At 32.7% G+C, this 17388-nt stretch overlaps 1 protein-coding gene across 1 annotated transcript in view; it reads left to right on the plus strand.

Annotated features, from left to right (window-relative positions):
• The window catches only part of LOC106073765 (formin-binding protein 1-like), a 33137-nt gene extending 17673 nt beyond the window's left edge, over window positions 1–15464 (plus strand). Inside the window, exons 6-14 of the mRNA XM_013234411.2 lie at window positions 86–190; window positions 730–858; window positions 1799–1945; window positions 4675–4893; window positions 8213–8325; window positions 9089–9221; window positions 11134–11285; window positions 11649–11734; window positions 14674–15464. Coding sequence (XP_013089865.1) covers window positions 86–190; window positions 730–858; window positions 1799–1945; window positions 4675–4893; window positions 8213–8325; window positions 9089–9221; window positions 11134–11285; window positions 11649–11734; window positions 14674–14837 — 1248 coding nt within the window. The 3' untranslated portion in view covers window positions 14838–15464. The remainder of the gene's footprint in view (window positions 1–85; window positions 191–729; window positions 859–1798; window positions 1946–4674; window positions 4894–8212; window positions 8326–9088; window positions 9222–11133; window positions 11286–11648; window positions 11735–14673) is intronic.
• The last annotated feature ends 1924 nt before the right edge of the window (window positions 15465–17388 follow it).

Here is a 17388-nt window from a genome sequence, read left to right on the forward strand (position 1 = left end):
CATATTAAAGAAAATTTTCAGTGGCTCCACTGGACAGTCAATGTTAATGAGAATTCTTATTATTACTTTGAACTTTATTTTGCAGGCTAAAAGGAAATATAAAAATGCTCATTTAGAATCTGAAAAAGCTTTAGATAACTACAGAAAGGCTGATGCCGATATTAATTTGTCTCGAGCTGAAGTGGAAAAGGTAATTTACATTTTTTAACAGATCTCTTATTGTAGATGGATTTGATTTGTTGGTCTTGTGATTATAGAAGTTTTTTTTTTTTTTTGTTTGATTTTTTTTTTTCCAAGCATCTGCTTTGTTAATGAGAATCAGTATTTTTTTTAACTAAACCTTACAATTGCATACTAGCTGGGAGAATGTTTTAGCACTAGTGATTTTTTATGACAATATGTGTGTTGAGTTTTTGTGGACATGATTTTATAATTGGACTTTAGGTTAGTTTTTAGGGTGAATGACTGTTATCATAGTTAATTTTAATACACTTTTTCTCTTGTTTTTTTTTAAATGTATTTAGTGCATCTGTTTTTCATTCACTTCAAAAGAATAACCAAATCAGCTTATTTAAACACATTTTTGTAGTATTTGGTAAGAAGTGCAAGAGATTAGTGTCATACCGTTTAAAATACTCTACTGCCTCTACAACTTTTAGTTTTGGATATTTTGTATGTAGCTTGTCACACTTCACAATATCCATTACAAAATTTTATTTTGTCTTGCAGTATCGTATCATCATGAATGGTAAAGTTCAACAAAATGAAGAATGTAAAAGTGATTATGCCAATCAAGTACAACAATATAACAATGCCCAGCACATCTTCTATACACAGACCATGCCTCAGGTCTTTCAGGTAACATAATGGAGCATACTTGACATTAACATTTGCTACGGCTTTTGACCCAACACCAAATTGTTTGTAACTCAATCAACAGTAATGAACAGTGACTTTTTACAATCCCCCCAAAAAACCTGGGTGGACATGGATCTCAAAAATGGCTCTAACAATTTTCCTAGAAATTTGACAGTTTATGTATATCTTTGGGAAAAGAATTACTAGCTAACTGGCCTCACTGGGAAAGCTCTGATTTGAGTGTTATGATTTTTCAAAATATTATCTTTCTAAAACAAATTTAGCCTGGAGGTCTAGACAATATCTGTCGGCTGGAAACATTAGGAGTGAATTAAAGAAACATTTTGCTCACCTCTTCTAAGTCTGGATCTATAGGCCTACTAAAATAGAATCTTCTTTATCTCTAGATCTAGTAATCTAGTCTAGACTACTGTCTTTTAATGTTGCCACGGTGGATTAGGGAATGGCGAAAAATGTTCCAATTTTAATTTTTTTTAAACATTTAATAGTTATTAAGAGCAAAGTAATTGCTCTTAGAGTTATCAGCTTTATAAAAGAGTCTTTTAAAAACAACCTATTTTTTTGTTACTTGATAACTATTGTGAAGAAACAAGTTCCTTTAATTGTTAAGCATTTAATAGTAACATATGTACAAGGCTAACATTATATACAAAACAACTCCACTCGATGTTCTTTCCTTTTCCTTGTTTACAACACACCCACGTGACTTCCTGCAAGTCCCTTAACTCCTGGGTACCCAACACTTGACCGTGTGTCACGGTTCACCTCACATAGTAACTGTGTCACAACAACTATCAACTCTTTTAATTTAGTTTTAGTTTATAAGAAACTTTTTGTTTTTCTTTGCTGATCATTGATTACGTAAAAATAGCTTACTATAGTCACCCATTGAGGGCTGGTATTTGTTGTGTTATTTAAGTGTCTACAAGATATGGATGAGAAGAGGATCAACAAAATTCAAGAAAGTGTATTTATGTGTGCTGAGATAGAGAAGAATGTCATCCCCATCATCAACACGTGTATAGAAGGAATAGCTAGAGCAGCTGGTAACATCAGTCCAACACATGTAGGTCTCACTTTGAATTTTGTACAATATTGCTATCTATTCACATTTTGACCCACAGCAGTTTTTACTAGCTTGTAATTGTAGATTATTGGGAGTCAAAATGGATATAAAAGTTCCATCATCTTAATACTAAACCTAAAGCTAAAAAAACACTTAATCATCTTAAAGATTTCTAAGAAGCAAAAGAAAATTAATAGACTTAGAGAGATTAAAAGTTAATTAAGACCTAATTTGCAGGTCCAAAAGCATGTTCTATGGTAGCCTTTTTTCAAATAAATAATCCTAGTATCATCTTATGGTTAGTCCAAGGTGTTGACCAAAGGCTGGGGTTTACAATGGTTTTGGTTGATCAAAATACATGCTTAATGCAGACCTGCCTACTGTTATGCAAAATGCGTATTCGTTACGCAAAATCTCCCAAAAATGACCGCCAGTACGCAAATACGCATTTAACCCGTCGCGTTACGCATTTTGTATGCTTTTTTTTCCCTCCTCTCTAGACTAGCTTACAAGCGGTCACGGAGGTCACGCTAAGCCCACCTGTGGGGAGAGGGGCGAAACAGAAAAGGTGGGGTGAACACAATGTGCCCAGATCTATACGTTGATTGGTACTTAATAGCAATTAGATGTCTAGAACTGAAGAACGCGAGAGTGAGGGAGTGGCGGGTTGGTACCAGGTTGGTACCGTCAGCTGATACACCAACGTGACTTTTTTTTGTTGTTGTAAGTTCATGAGTAGAAATTAATTATGTTGGTGCATTCCTGATTCCCGTATTCATTTGTATAGAAAAAAAATCGAAGAGCTATCGATTCAAAACACATTGAGTGACATTGTAGATATCTAGTCTAGATCTAGATCTGGATTCTAGATCTAGAATCTAGATAACTTGTTATACAGGAATAGATCTAGCCTAGCTAGAGTCTAGCTAGTCATTACGTTATGATTCTCTACATTACCCTACAATCTAGTTATAGTATGATTTAGAATTTAGATTGACTAGATCTAGATCGATAACATCTGCTACCATCTAGTCTAGATCTAGTCTAGACTAGTAGTCTTAGTATAGAATAGATCAAGGATGAAAGTAGGCCTACGAAAGTTTGGAGTAGACCTACGTTTGTAGCGGATCCACGGCATCGGTAACACTTTTGAGCCCAGATCTAGAGTAGATTATATTCATTATATAGACATAGAATAGATCCAGATCTAGTCTAGATATCTAGCCTATTGATCTAGATTTAGATTGTAGATCTAATCATGACATCTAATATATATATATATATATATATATATATATATATATATATATATATATAGGCCTATATATATATATGACAAAATAGTGGATCACGTAAGTGTTACGCATTCTGGTGCCAAAATACGCATTTTGACCGTAAGTGTTACGCATTTGGACTTTTTTTTGGTAGGCAGGTCTGGCTTAATGTCTTTCTCTACTTACAGACACAGATTATCTCTTGCTTCCTTTATCTACCTCACACTAACACATAACAAAACCATCTGCAAAGCTAAATTTTGATCTTTAATCTTTTATTTTACTTAGAACATTTCCCACTGATTAATAACATATTTTACAATAGTCTTTGGAGAGCCGTCTTGAAATGAAGTCACTTTAGTAATGCATCTATTCAAGAAAGATTGCTTGATCATTTTTATAATGACAAAGATAATTCTATTTAAAAAAAAATAACTTGTATCTATATATATATATGTTCTGGTAATGTTTCCCAAACTGTGTTCTGCAGAACACTAACCTAAATAGGTGTTCCACGAACTATTGGAATAATTAACTAGTGCCACCACGTGAATAATTCTCTAAAAAAATAAGCAAATTGTTACTCTAGATACTCAGAATGTGAGACGTGTTTCGTTATGGATGGAAAAGTTTGGGAAACAATGTGTTCTTGAATTACGATAAAGAATATTTTGAAGAAAAGATAATTAAAAAAAAAAAATGATTGATTTATACAAGTTTGTAATTAAATGCAAAATTTTCCACAACAAAATATTCAGGGCTAAAATGGCACATACAGATATAAACAACCCTCTACATATAAAAGTTAGATATATATAAAAATTCAAATTTTTGTAAAAATGCTTTTGAAAGACAAATTTGAAGCTTAATTTTATTAAATAATGAAATCAATAGACTACATTTTGTAATTTGTATGTGTCAATGTAAAAAACTATATGTGCAAAGTGTAGATATATATACAAATTCAAATTTTTGTAAAAATGCTTTTGAAAGACAAATTTGAAGCTTAATTTTATTAAATAATGAAATCAATAGACTACATTTTGTAATTTTTATGTGTCAATGTAAAAAACTATATGTGCAAAGTGTAGTTCTTAAAATTAGATCTAGATCCTTTGATCTTTTCATATCATATAAACATGGCCTAGATTTATAAGATACTAATACTTTCATAGAGCTGGGCAACTTTTTTTTTTTGAGGGTCTTAAGTTTGTTTTAGGGCTACTACACATAGGTTACGGTTCCAGTTTGCACCCAAGGAACATTTCTGCCAAGTTTTATAAAGATAAGTCAAACGGTTTTGATTTCTGTGCGGGACATACATACGCCTTACTTTCTACATTATAGTATATATATATATATATATATATATATATATATATATATATATATATATATATAATGACCAAAATATACTGACATAAATAACTTGCGTCTCCTTTTTGTTTTCTTTAGGATAGTAAATCAGTAATAGAACGTTACAAATCTGGGTTTCCAATTCCTGATGATCTCCCTTTTGAAGACATGAGTGGCTCAGGCCAGCAAATGGAGTCAAACAGCAACACTCTTCCCTCTAGAATCACATCACCGTCCAATACAGTCAACAAGAGTGCCACATTATCTGGGAAATCCAAGAAGAGAGGAGGGATATTTGGTCTCTTTGGCTCTTCTAAGGTATTTGTGATATGCTTGCATTTAGATGGGCCTAGTTCTTGTCTATATGCTTGACATTCATTGGTTTATATAGACAAGGTTTGTCCTATAATACAGTTAGGTCTTTATAAAGATATTTTAACAGAAGTCAATGTTTTATAAAGCAGTGTCAAGCACTCAAGATACAAATACTACAATGCATTTCATGGTTTAATGAAGATTTAAAAAAAAAAAATGTGTATTTATAGTCATCAGAGCATGAGCAACTTGTGAAAAATTACAGCTCCTGTTTATATATACAGTTCTACTATTTTTACTTTCTACTAATAATAAAGTGTTTTGTGTGTGTGTGATTGTAGTATTGAAGAAAGAAATGTTTCTATTACTTACATCTTGTGAAGACAAGTTCCAAACATTAAATTAATACTGATATTCTTTGTATTATTTCAATTAGTGTCTTTAAATTATAACTAACAGTTCTTAGTACATTCAAGTTTTTTGTTCGCCAATATAGAATGTCTGTTCAGAATTCAGTTTCAGAAAATTAAGATTAAAAAACAAACTTTTCAGATTATCCTCTCATCATAGAAACGTTATTATTCTACTTCAAGTGTATAGTTATGTCACCTTTATATTTTACTTGTATTACTTAACTTCCAACAAATATTTGTCAGCTATACAATATAAAGATGTCAGGGAAAATAGTTGGTTTAAATATTTCATTTTTTTTAAAAATGTTTTCTTACCAATAAACTTTAGGCTACTAAGAATGTTATATGTGTATAGAGGTTTTTTTCTTCAACTTTAATATTTAAACAAAAAAAATATTTACTTAATAATTTTGCTTCTTGCAAATAATACAATTCTATTTTATTTTCAAATGTTGTTGAAAAAACATAATTTTCAATGTACTATGAAGTATTGAAGCAGCTACATTTGCTTTTATTTTTTTTCTCTCTTTTTCTTTGTTTTGTCAATCAAGGGAAAAGTAAGTATCTGTGTCTTTGTAGTTCAAAAGATCCCTACCACTTGATCATTTTGTTGGAATGTTAGTGTGTGCTATTTTTCCAAAAGCATCTGTCCTCCCACACTTTGTCTTGTCTACGAGCTAGAACAATCTGGTCAGAAGGAAATAACAGAAATGACTTCAAAGAGATAACATTTTTTTTTCACCCAAAAGTTATTCGAATGTTGTGAATGCTCAGAAAATATCTAACAACTTTTGTATTTATAGGAATCCAATGTGGAAATGAATAACTCTGCTAATTCTATTACATGTTGCATCCATTTCGATTTAACAGCATGATGTTGGTGACTCTTAATATATGTATGTTAAGATAATCTCTCTATATCCCAGTGACTACAACTGCTAAACAAAAAAAAAATAATTAAAAACTTAAATAATTTGCAATGTTTGTCATTTTTGAAATGGCAAATCTTCACATTTGTACAGCTTAGAAAAATGTTTCATAATCTTAATAATCATAATCATAATCTTATTCCGTGCCATTATTCACACTACAATCAATGTAATAATTACTTTCCTAATGTATTCTTCAAGTTTTGTCTATTTGTAAGTGACATTTATTATTAAAGTTAAGCCTTTTTTTTTTTTACATCTTGAATCACTCTTTAATATATTGAACACTATTGGAGATATTAATTTATTGAATTCTTTTGGAGACTGGATTCATTCTTTTCTAACTGAACGTTTGCTTTCTTCCATTTCTTTCCTGAACATGTTTAAATAACACCATTGTGCTCATGTGAGTAGCATTTCTTCCTTCTGCTCCCCACTGACATTAGTTGTATTCTTTTGTTTTTGTGTTGGTTGTCTCCTGCATGCCATGCTATCATGATCTCACCATTGGATGTGTGAAAGAATTCAAAAGCAGCCCATCATACCTATTAATAGTGAACTCTGCAGAGTCAGCAATGTTTTCTCTGTTCATGTAATGCCATACCTAGAAACATCTGAAGCCTAGAAATGTAGATATTCATCACTTCTAGTAGTCTGCAGTGACTAGCTGTTAGGCTTATTTCATTTGTTTGCTTTCAACTTGTACTCATAAAAAGAATCTGTTGGATTAACCCTCAAAGTGTATTGTTCTGTTTTTTTTTATTGAATTTAGGCAAGAAATACACAAGTGTGAAACTGTATGCCTACTTTTATATAGCCAATAGATTACGCTATCAAAATTTTAAAGTAGGAAAGTCATATCTGTTATTCAAAGATTGTTTACATACAGCCAAATAATCTTTATCAGTTAGATTATGCACTAGAGCAAGTTTGTTCATACAGTCATTCCTTATTTTTGTTTACTGATATTTTGTTTCATTAAATGGTTGAAAGTCTAAGTCAAGCTTTTGTAAACATTTTCATGTGACACTCAACACACTAAGGGGCACCAAATATTGTTTGTTATTTGTTGGGAAATGTCTACCAATAGTTTTGCTTTTTTTTTTTCCAGCTTTCTAGGAAAATTTATTTTGACCTCTATTTTTTTTTTAAATCTTATTTAAACTTTTCTATTTATAAATTGAGATGTTAATTCAGATTTAGCCCTTATATTAAGTTTTTTTTTAAGGGCTTCTCTATTTCTAGTTTTTGCCAGTGCCCTAATTTGTGTACTTTATAATATTTAAGTTTTTTTCTGTTAACCCAATAGTGCCTGTTGCAGTAGGATGCGTGTTGGGACACTATTTTTTTTTAAAACTTTCTTTTAAGAAGAGCTCATTCTCTTTCAGAGCGAGAGCATGGAGACTTTTTTTTTTAGTGAAAGCCGGATTTGTTTAGCTATCTTATTAACTTTTTAAAAAAATTTGAAAAGAACAAGCCAGTAACTCCAGTGTATAAGCCCCCAGCTGGGAAATTGCTTTTATTTTAAAGGTATTATAAGTATATGCTATTCTAAAGTTGACATATTTTTCAATATTTAAAAGTTGTTTTGTGTCACATTAACATTTTTTTTTAGATAAAAAAATTTTTTTTTTAAAGAAATTTTGAATTAAGAGTTATTTCCATTAAATTAAATTTAAATTTGAATTACAGGATTTTTTTCAAAATGCAAAGAGGCGCCATTGGGTTAAACTTTTGCATTTTCTTTTATAACACTTATCTTCAATTAAATCTCTAATTTGATTACTAGATATAGTAGTTTTTAGTTGTAAAGCCCATTATAAGAGGTTAGATTTCAGGTTATAAGAGCCTTAATCTCAGAATACTACTTGTACTCTTGGATCTAAGTTAATTTCCTTCATCACAGAATGATTCTTATACTTCTGTAACTTATTGCACTGATGAGAATGTTCTTAATGCAGTCATTAATTCACTTTCCAGGGTGATGAACAGAGAGAAGACTTTAGTGACTTACCACCTTCACAGAGGCGGCGAAAATTACAGACCAAAATTGATGCTATCAAGAAAGAAATGCACAAAGAACAGCAAGAAAGGTTAGATCAAAACGTACACAACTTTTCTTTGTTAGATCATGCAATGAAATATTGCCTAACTTTTAACTACTACTAAATTAATAATAAATGTTAAAATACAAGAAAAGTAATAATTTTTTCCCTTAGATTGAAAAAAAGGTGCCGGTACACCGTACTGGTGCGTACCGTCACACAAATAGCACTGGATACAACTATATTTTGTGGTTCCCAAGAAGAATGTTTGCTTTCCTTAAAGAATTGCACAATAAAAACTTGAACCACACTTTTAATAATAAAACTTTTTGAATACAGTTTTTAAATACAATTGATACATGTTTGTAATTTGTAAAATAAATAAGATCCAAAAAAAAAATGATATAGAAAAGATAATTAAAGGACAACCTTTTGAAATTGACATTTAAATGGTAACACACATGATTCACAATGGGAACTGACTATTTGTTTTGTTTAAAGCTCATTTTAAAACCTATGGTATGTGTTGACAAAATATTGAAAACTTTATTAGCATTTTACAGTTCATCACTATTGTCTACTAGTGAGAAATGTTTACCATTACCCACCTCAAGAAATAGTGGTAATCTTATAGAAAATAAATAATGAATTTCAGTATTATTATTTTTTCTACTCTTATGTAACACGTCAGCAGCAACCATACTTGTCTTTTCTCATCTTATTCTTTAATTGGGCTTGAGTTCTTTTTTTGCTCTTACTGGCTGATCTTTTGCAGGCCTGGTTAAAGTAACTAATATTTGTTTCTCTCCAGGGAAGGGATAATGAAATTGAAAGATGTTTATGCCAGTAATCCAGCTCTAGGAGATCCCAGTACATTAGACAAAAAAATTGAAGAAAATTCCCAAAAATTGGATGCACTTAGGCAAGAGCTGCTCAAGTATGAGGTAACAGAGACAACATGTTTAGATTGTTCCATTCAAAATAGGACAAAACTTGTTGATTTCTTACTGTTCAAATTAATCTCTCAACTTCAAAAGTATTAGTAAATTCTTTTAGCTTAAGGATAAATTGCAGACATGCCTACAGTCCTGCATTATGCGGAACCGTCCTGCAAACTCACCAAAAAAGCTCACATGTTCCGCATTAACGATTTTTGGTCCGCCTAGTCTGAATTCGGACACTAAAAAACAAATCGCCGTTTTTTCATTATTTATTAATAGTGCGAAATGAAAATACTGAATGCAAAATAAAATATGTATAGGTCTGTGTTTATTGTTTACATTTAATCTCCTTCCCGACACGGTGTGTCCTACATTTACAAAGATATGGTTGAGCTAGATCTAGACATAAATCTACTGATCTAGTAGTCTATGTCTAGATATTAGTAGTCTAGGTCTAGATATTAGATCTATTCTTAGAATCTAGTAAGTGCTAATAAGCCAAATGTTCCATTCAAATTCCTTTCTTTTCCTGACAATGTAGCTAGGCGAAAAAACCCGGAAGTGCAGAAGTAAAAAATTACCGGTAAAGTTGAGATTGCGTTTTTGACTTTTTTTTTTACATAGACCGTACTTGGAAATTTATTACACTTTTGAATGAAAATGTGAGAAGTTTTAAACTTGTGTTATCGATTACTTTAGACAATGGCCTAAAAAAAAGCTTAATTACGTGTTTTTTTTTCAAAGTTATTTATCATTTTAAAATTTATTATCAAAAATACCCCTTATTTGTTTCTACCAATACACAATCCAAGACAATGATCACACATTAATTTTTTTTTCTACGCTAGAAATCATGCCTGGCTATAATTCTACCAAGTTTTATCGCGATATCATTTGCCCATTATATGAAAAGTTGAAAATACGGTTAGCATTGCTGGCTATGGGATTTTCCAGTTTTTGATAAAGTTTGATAAAGAAATTTCGTAAGTTTAAAAACACATGTAAGGCCTTATATTCTGTATATGTTCAAATAGTTTTTGTGTACTAAAAATATGCCCATTAGTCTAAAAGTGCATTTGAAAAAAAATTGTTTCAGATGATTTTGATCCCACTTTTTAAATATTTTGTTATTTTCTGCCATCACAATGCCACCAATTTGTCTACACCTCTCTGACTTTCTTGAAGCTCCAGACCCGATAATTTCTTTATTTCATTAAATATTTACATTCTAAACAAGTAAAGTTCATAAATATAAATGAAATCAGCTTCATGAGCCAGAAATTTACTTATAATACTAGATCTACTATTAAATTTCTTATTTAATAAGTAGATCTATCGTCTACGAAACTCAATTCAAACTTTTTAACTTTTTGAGCTGGGGGTGTGTCTCACAGCTTAGCGAGCAAGACGCTCTCATCTTACTTGTTCCATGTCAACAAATGTTAAGTCAAAACGACACAAAAATATCATAACTTTCTAACTGTTACACATACAGAATACAGTCATAATTTACACACCATTGGAAAGTTCTTTCAAAGTATTTTAATGATGTACTAACGAAAAATTGTTTTTTCAAAGATAAATTTTTTATTTCACCTTCCTAGACAATGGCTCTAAATGCGTGTATGTTCCACATTAGTCCCAAAATGATGTGATAGTGAAATCAGATTTTCACTTGCGCCTTTTTATTTGCTACGGGCAACTAATAATGTTCAGCATCTGAACATTTTCTTAATATTGTATTTGATAAATATCACTCATGTAAGATATTCTAAATTATAATTCTATTACAAACAAAAAACCAACACCTTTTCCTTTGTTTGCTTCTTAATTCCCTATATTGAATTGTCGGTCAAACAGTATTGGGTAATATATAGTGTTTATGTTCATGAGGCATTTTTGTTCTTGTGTGTAGGGTTACATGAAAGAGGTAGATGGTAAGAGTAACAGGAGACATAGTGCATCAGAAGACAGCCATTCACTGAGTACATCTGGCAGTGGAGACACACCACACATACAGCAAGTGTCTGCCCCTGGCACACCACAGAACCAGCATAATGTTTACCAGTAGGTGCAATGCCACTTTAGTTTCTGTATATATTGTCTTATACTGAGTTGTCAGGCAGCTTTTGTTTCTGAGACATTTAGAAAATCTAATGGGGAAAAAAATGATTTTCCGGCCTGTAGAAAGCTCACTTTTTTTTATGAGCTGACAATTTTACTGACTTTGTAAAATTACTTTGAGAGTTTGAAAAAAAAAAAAAAAAAAGCTCCCAATATTTAAGTGGTAGAGATTTCAATAGTTTTATTATTATGACCTACCTTAAACTAAAAGTCTTATTTACTTGTAAATTGTTAACAATTTTTTTCATAATCTTTTTTTTTTTTAATTTAAAAAATAATCTTACTACAATATTATTTGTATTTAAGACCAATAGATGGTGATGAAGATGGAGAAGATGATTTTGATAATTTCCCTGTGATAGGTCGATGTAGAGCTTTATATGCATTTGAAGGTGAGTTTGGGATTTTTGCAATAGGTTTAATGATTTTAGAATAATGTGATTTGCACATGCATTGAAATTTCAAGTTATCACATTGAGTTAATATATGTTTGTTAATATTTAGTGACATAGCCCAGTGGTGCCATGAGTACATTGCTGTGGTTTTATCCTGCAGTATGTGTTTGTAATGCAGAGCTTTTGGTATGTGCAAAATTCAAGCTGTCTTTTTCTGTTCTCATTCATCCTGCCGATTCCAAAAAAGCCCAAGGCAGTGATCTCATCCTTCTCTTGCATTGAAGTCATCTAGAAGACCATGTGCTCTTTTTGAGGAATGTTCTCAATGGCTTTCTTGAGTTCTTCATAGAACTTGTATTTGTCCTCCTAAAGCGAGCATAGTGTGGGGGCATAGGCACTAATCAGAGTGACTTTTCCAGATGATGTTATCATACTTGTGCTTATTAGTTGTTCCAAGCCACCAACTGGTGCGACTATCATGGAAATACACTGTTCTTGATAGCAAAGCCCATGCCAAGCATGTGAGTCTCATTCTGTGCTTTTCCTTTCCAAAAGAAAGTGCAATCAGTCCCGTGGAGCATGCCGTCTTCAGACTGTCTGGTTTCTCGAAGAGCGGCGATGTCAATGCTTAGTCTTTTCAGCTACTTATTTATTACTGCCGTCTTCCTCACGTCAACAACCTGACGTAGGTTATCTGTGAGACCAGGACACATTGTCCTGACATGTGATGAAGACAGATATAGACACAAAAGTCTAAATTGAACACCGGTGGGTGGGTGTGACGACCCTCGTGTATGGCGTGTATGAGTGGCTTGTTTGGTGTCTAGGGGATGATTATTTTTAGTTTGCAGTACACTGGGCCATCAGAGATATATCGGGAGCAGGCACGCAACAAAGCAAACAATGGAGAAAGATACAAAAACTTGAAAGAATTGATGGGTATTTATTTACATAGAATATACAACAAAATGGGAGGGGGGAGGGTTTGCATCTATCTCTTAGTGATATTATATCATCATACTTGGCACTCTTTGAGAAAGTGTGTCTCTTTTGTCTTCTGAACTTAATATGCCAAACAGGCAGACACCTGAGGGAGGCTGCAGATAAACAAAGACAAGTTAGGACATATCTCTCATGCATCTTATCGATGCCCTCGACTGAGGTGCATTCAAAAGATTGGCAAAATTGCTATTGAGTACAATGGGGAGAGGATGACAAATGGAATTGGAAAAATAGATTGCTGACAGTAGCAATATAAAATGTGTAAAGTAAGGGAGATAATAACCTCCACCAAACAACATAAGTGGAAAGAAAGGGGGGGGGGGGGGGAGAGAAGGAACGATGGTCAGCGACCATGACGCTATTGTTTACATACAGCCGTCAGCCATGAACAATGGAGTGAATATTAAAGCAGAGAGTGCCCGTCCAAAAGGCGCAGCTCATGTGAGTAAAATGTGTAAAGGGGAGATAATTCATAACTCTCTTCTAAGCGCAGTGCCAATGCGTTAGCAAGATTATCAAGGCGATCAACCAAGATAAAGGAAATAAAATAAGATGTACAAGTATATACAATGATCCATTGAGCAATGTAGCAATAATATTGTGGACTTACGTTAATGCAATATATAAATACGTACATATGCAATGGTTATGTTTCTTACTTACAGTAGTGAGAAATACACATGCACACATTAAACATAAATGAGATATGTTATATGCAAATAATATTATCCAGCAAAAAATACACACGAACTAATTAAGATGAAGCTGTGATTAAGTTCGGCTTACCACCCGGTATTCCTCTAAAAGTAAGAATAAATGATAGTCCAGACTTAAACTGTCAGCGTGATGGAGGAATGACAAAGTGTGTATATTCCGACTTGGTCTAGCTTATAAAGGTCCGGAAGAGTGGGGCGGAAAAGGGAGGGGCGAGAGACTAAAGATAATCTCTCACATGGATGAATCTGATTTGAGAATGGAGTCGCACCTAGAAATGTCAAGAGGTGTATTGACACTGATTATCTCCTTGATCAAAGAGAGACGGTAGGGGTGGAGGAAAGAATGAAGTATATTCCAGCCCAGGTGGTGTCGACTGTGAACCTCAGACACCCGGCGCCAATGACCAATGGCCGTGCTAGAACTGTTTATCTTTCCCTGGGTCAAGGGGAGATAAGCGAAAAGTGGTGGCCTTGTTGTCACCAAGGTGGTGGACTCAGTCTTGCGAGAAGAGGAAAAGGTGGGGTTTGGTGGTGAAATTGGGCCTAAAAAGGGGAAATAATTGAGATAAAATTAATAAATAATAATTAATGCTGTGATAAAATTGAGTGACTCTGTCAGCAAGCTTTTGGGCTGTGCCATTGGGGAATGGTTACCGTATGTCAGTATGGATGTGGCAAAATATGAATGAAATACTGTACACATTAATCTTCAGACTTGAAGACAAGCCTTATTATTGATGTTTATTTGTTAAGCTAAGGTACTCCAGTTATACATAGCAGAATCTAGCATTTAATGAAGAATTTAATAGAAAAATGAAATAAGGAAGTAAAGTAGAAGATAGAATGTATGAGGGAATAGTGATGTAACTTCTTTGGGATGACTTAGGACTCTATTGAAGTTATAGTTCTTGTCTATTGTATGGTGAAAGCACTTAGTACATTTTACAAAAAAGCTGAATGACTGATACTTAATAAAAAAAACACTTTTATAACCTTTGAACTCTGTAAATGTTTTTACATTACAAAAATGTCTAATTTACACATTTGTAGGTGACTTCTGAATACAATTATTCTTTGTTTTCCATTCAGTAAAAAGTTATGAATAGTTTGATAGTATTCTTGGCATGTATTAAAAAAAAAATGTATAATTGATTTCTTTCAATCTAATGTATTATTGATTTGATGTTTGTTGCTCCAATGCTTTCCTTGTCTCCCCAGCCATCAATGAAGGCTCTGTACACATGTATGAGAATGAAGACATGCAGATATTGGAGCAGGACCAGGGGGACGGCTGGACAAGAGTGCGCAAAGCTGATGGCACTGAAGGCTTTGTTCCCACATCCTACATAGAATGTCATTATTATGATGGGGATCAAGTGTAGCACTAATCTAGAGTGACAGGTGTGTGGGTGTGTGTGAGAGAGACTGGTTTGATGTGATTTTATTATGTCATTTTTTAAAACTCAAAGTTGTCATTTTTGTTGTTGTCAATATCCAAATGTTTTGCCAGCTTTATATAAACATAACTAGGTCTTGTGAAGAGAGAGAATGTTTTACAAGTGTAACATTGCAGTAGACATTTTTTCTTACTTTATTGTTGGGGGCTCATTCTGTTAATAAATATCTTGAATCATTTGCTTAGCTTTGGTCTCTTCAAAAGGAAAAAAAAAAATATTTCTGTTAAAATGTGGACCTAAAAAAAATATATTAATTTTTTCACTGAAGGTAAGATAGTCTGTAAAATTCATTTAGAAAGACATTGAATTAGTTGTCTACTCTGTCACATAAGTAGAAGCACGTTTTTACTTAAGAATTGTCTATTAGGTTGTGTGGTTGAATTGCTAAACCACAAATAATGCATGTGTTGTCTGGTGACACATCAACAGATATTCTAGTCTCATTTTGGCCATTGTCCTAATACACCAGTTGTGTCCTCATGGATAATGTTGTCGTGTGCTTACCAGGTCATTGGCTACACAGCTCATCCTCATTTTGGTCATTCATCATGTTATCAATCATCCATATCTTATTGCTATTCATCACTCATTTTACTGATTGCCATTAATTTTGGTGAATGAATTATACATAGGTTATATACAAATTTTGTAACATTACATTAATGTTATGCAACAATGTTTGTAATAAAGCAGGCCTGTTCATTGTAACTTTGATGTTGATCCATTGATGTACATATATACACACAACTCTTAAGCATTATACAAGTCTCAATCATTGCTTTCTTTTGTTATACATTTCTCTCTCTCAACTTGGGTTTATTTGTTGCTCTGGTTTTGTTTTATTGATACTAGTATGTGTGTCTTGTTGTTCTACTTGATCTAGTGGACTATCACAGCTGTGCATTTCTATCTAGGTTATTGATGTGAAGAGAAGAAGCAGGTCTCACATTGTGTGTTGCCTTATTTTAGTTGTCCAGGAAGTAAGATTTTTTAAACTGATCATTGACCTCTTAGATTTGATCCATTTGAGATACTGCGCTCTGAGGGATATAAATACTGTTCTGTCCAGTACTGAGTTAAATACCAGCTCTATGAAATAGTCCATGATTTCACCTTTCACTAGTGACCTAGAGTACAGCAAAGTTATAGCTGTATAGTTTCAACTTGCTTAGCAAAAGGTTAGTGGAAATAAAAAAAAGACAATGTCTATAATTTATACTAAAGTTTTCCTTGGACAAAACTAGAAGGGTAGTACTGCATTTTGTAACATTTGGGATTAAATGGGTCAATAATTCACTTAGTTCTATGCTCAGCAGTTGAATATTTTTGATTTGGCAAACACAGCCATCAATCACCTTTGTTCTCTGTGACTTAAGTATCACACTTGTTTGCAGTACAACTGGGACAAACTTCAGAATGCCTTAGGTCTTAAATTCTGTATATGGAAATGGATGCTTTGGGTATTGTCACCACAATGCTTATAGCTATGCAGTTTTATTTTAATCATGAAGAAGTACAGTGAAAATAAAAACTTTCAGCCTTTAACTATACAAATCAACTACTTCTGGGGACATATTACTCCTAAGCTGTTTTCTGGTCTGTGAAATCAAATAATTAAAATATTACTTCTTTGGAGAAATACAAAGATCAGGTTTGGCTAATTGTTAAGAACAAAACCCTTTAACATCTGGATGCTGGCCCATCTCACTGTAAGCCTGTCCATGTTGTCAACATGACTCTTGTGTTCCATGAAATGAATGTCATTTTGTCTGTTCTGTGTCAGACTTTATTATACAGTGAATATGTTTATATTTCTTTTCAATCTGGCTGTGTTAATCATTGCATCATATTGTTTACTTCATTAGTGTGTTGTTTTTCCTTAAATGACCAGAGTATAAGCATTAAAAAGGACACTACTCTGTTTAGTTCTGAAGGACTCAATCACAGAAAATAAGCCCCCTTTTTTAAATTTAAATATATATTAGAAATGAAGGATTGATTTCTCTTTCTAATTAGACAGAAGATTTGAACAAATCCTTCAGTGTAATATACGTGTGCTGTAAATAGCATTATTGATCCTTGAGTCGCTGATCTCTGCCCTGTACACTTAGCTAGAATCAGTGCTCATACAATTTGTAACATGACTTTGAATTTTGTGAACTAACATTGTACATTTAACTTCTTGTATCTAATCACTCTACTTACTCTAGACTACAGCAGACAGTAACAATCATTTTTAATCCAATTAGCCTAATGATTAACTTGTGATGCAGTTTCAGAACAATAAGTTATGAATGAAATAGAAGCACAAAGTGTCACTTGAGTTTGCACAATGCTAAATTGTTGTGATATTATTATCCTATATATGTCAGTGTGTTCTCTAGCCACCCTAATTTGTTTAAAGTCATTATAAATTCTTTTTATTCAACTATTTATGTATTTATAAGCTCTACTACTATAGACTAAAAGACTCATG

This window comes from Biomphalaria glabrata, chromosome 9 (assembly GCF_947242115.1).
Source record: "Biomphalaria glabrata chromosome 9, xgBioGlab47.1, whole genome shotgun sequence".
In the NCBI taxonomy this organism is placed as follows: domain Eukaryota; kingdom Metazoa; phylum Mollusca; class Gastropoda; family Planorbidae; genus Biomphalaria; species Biomphalaria glabrata.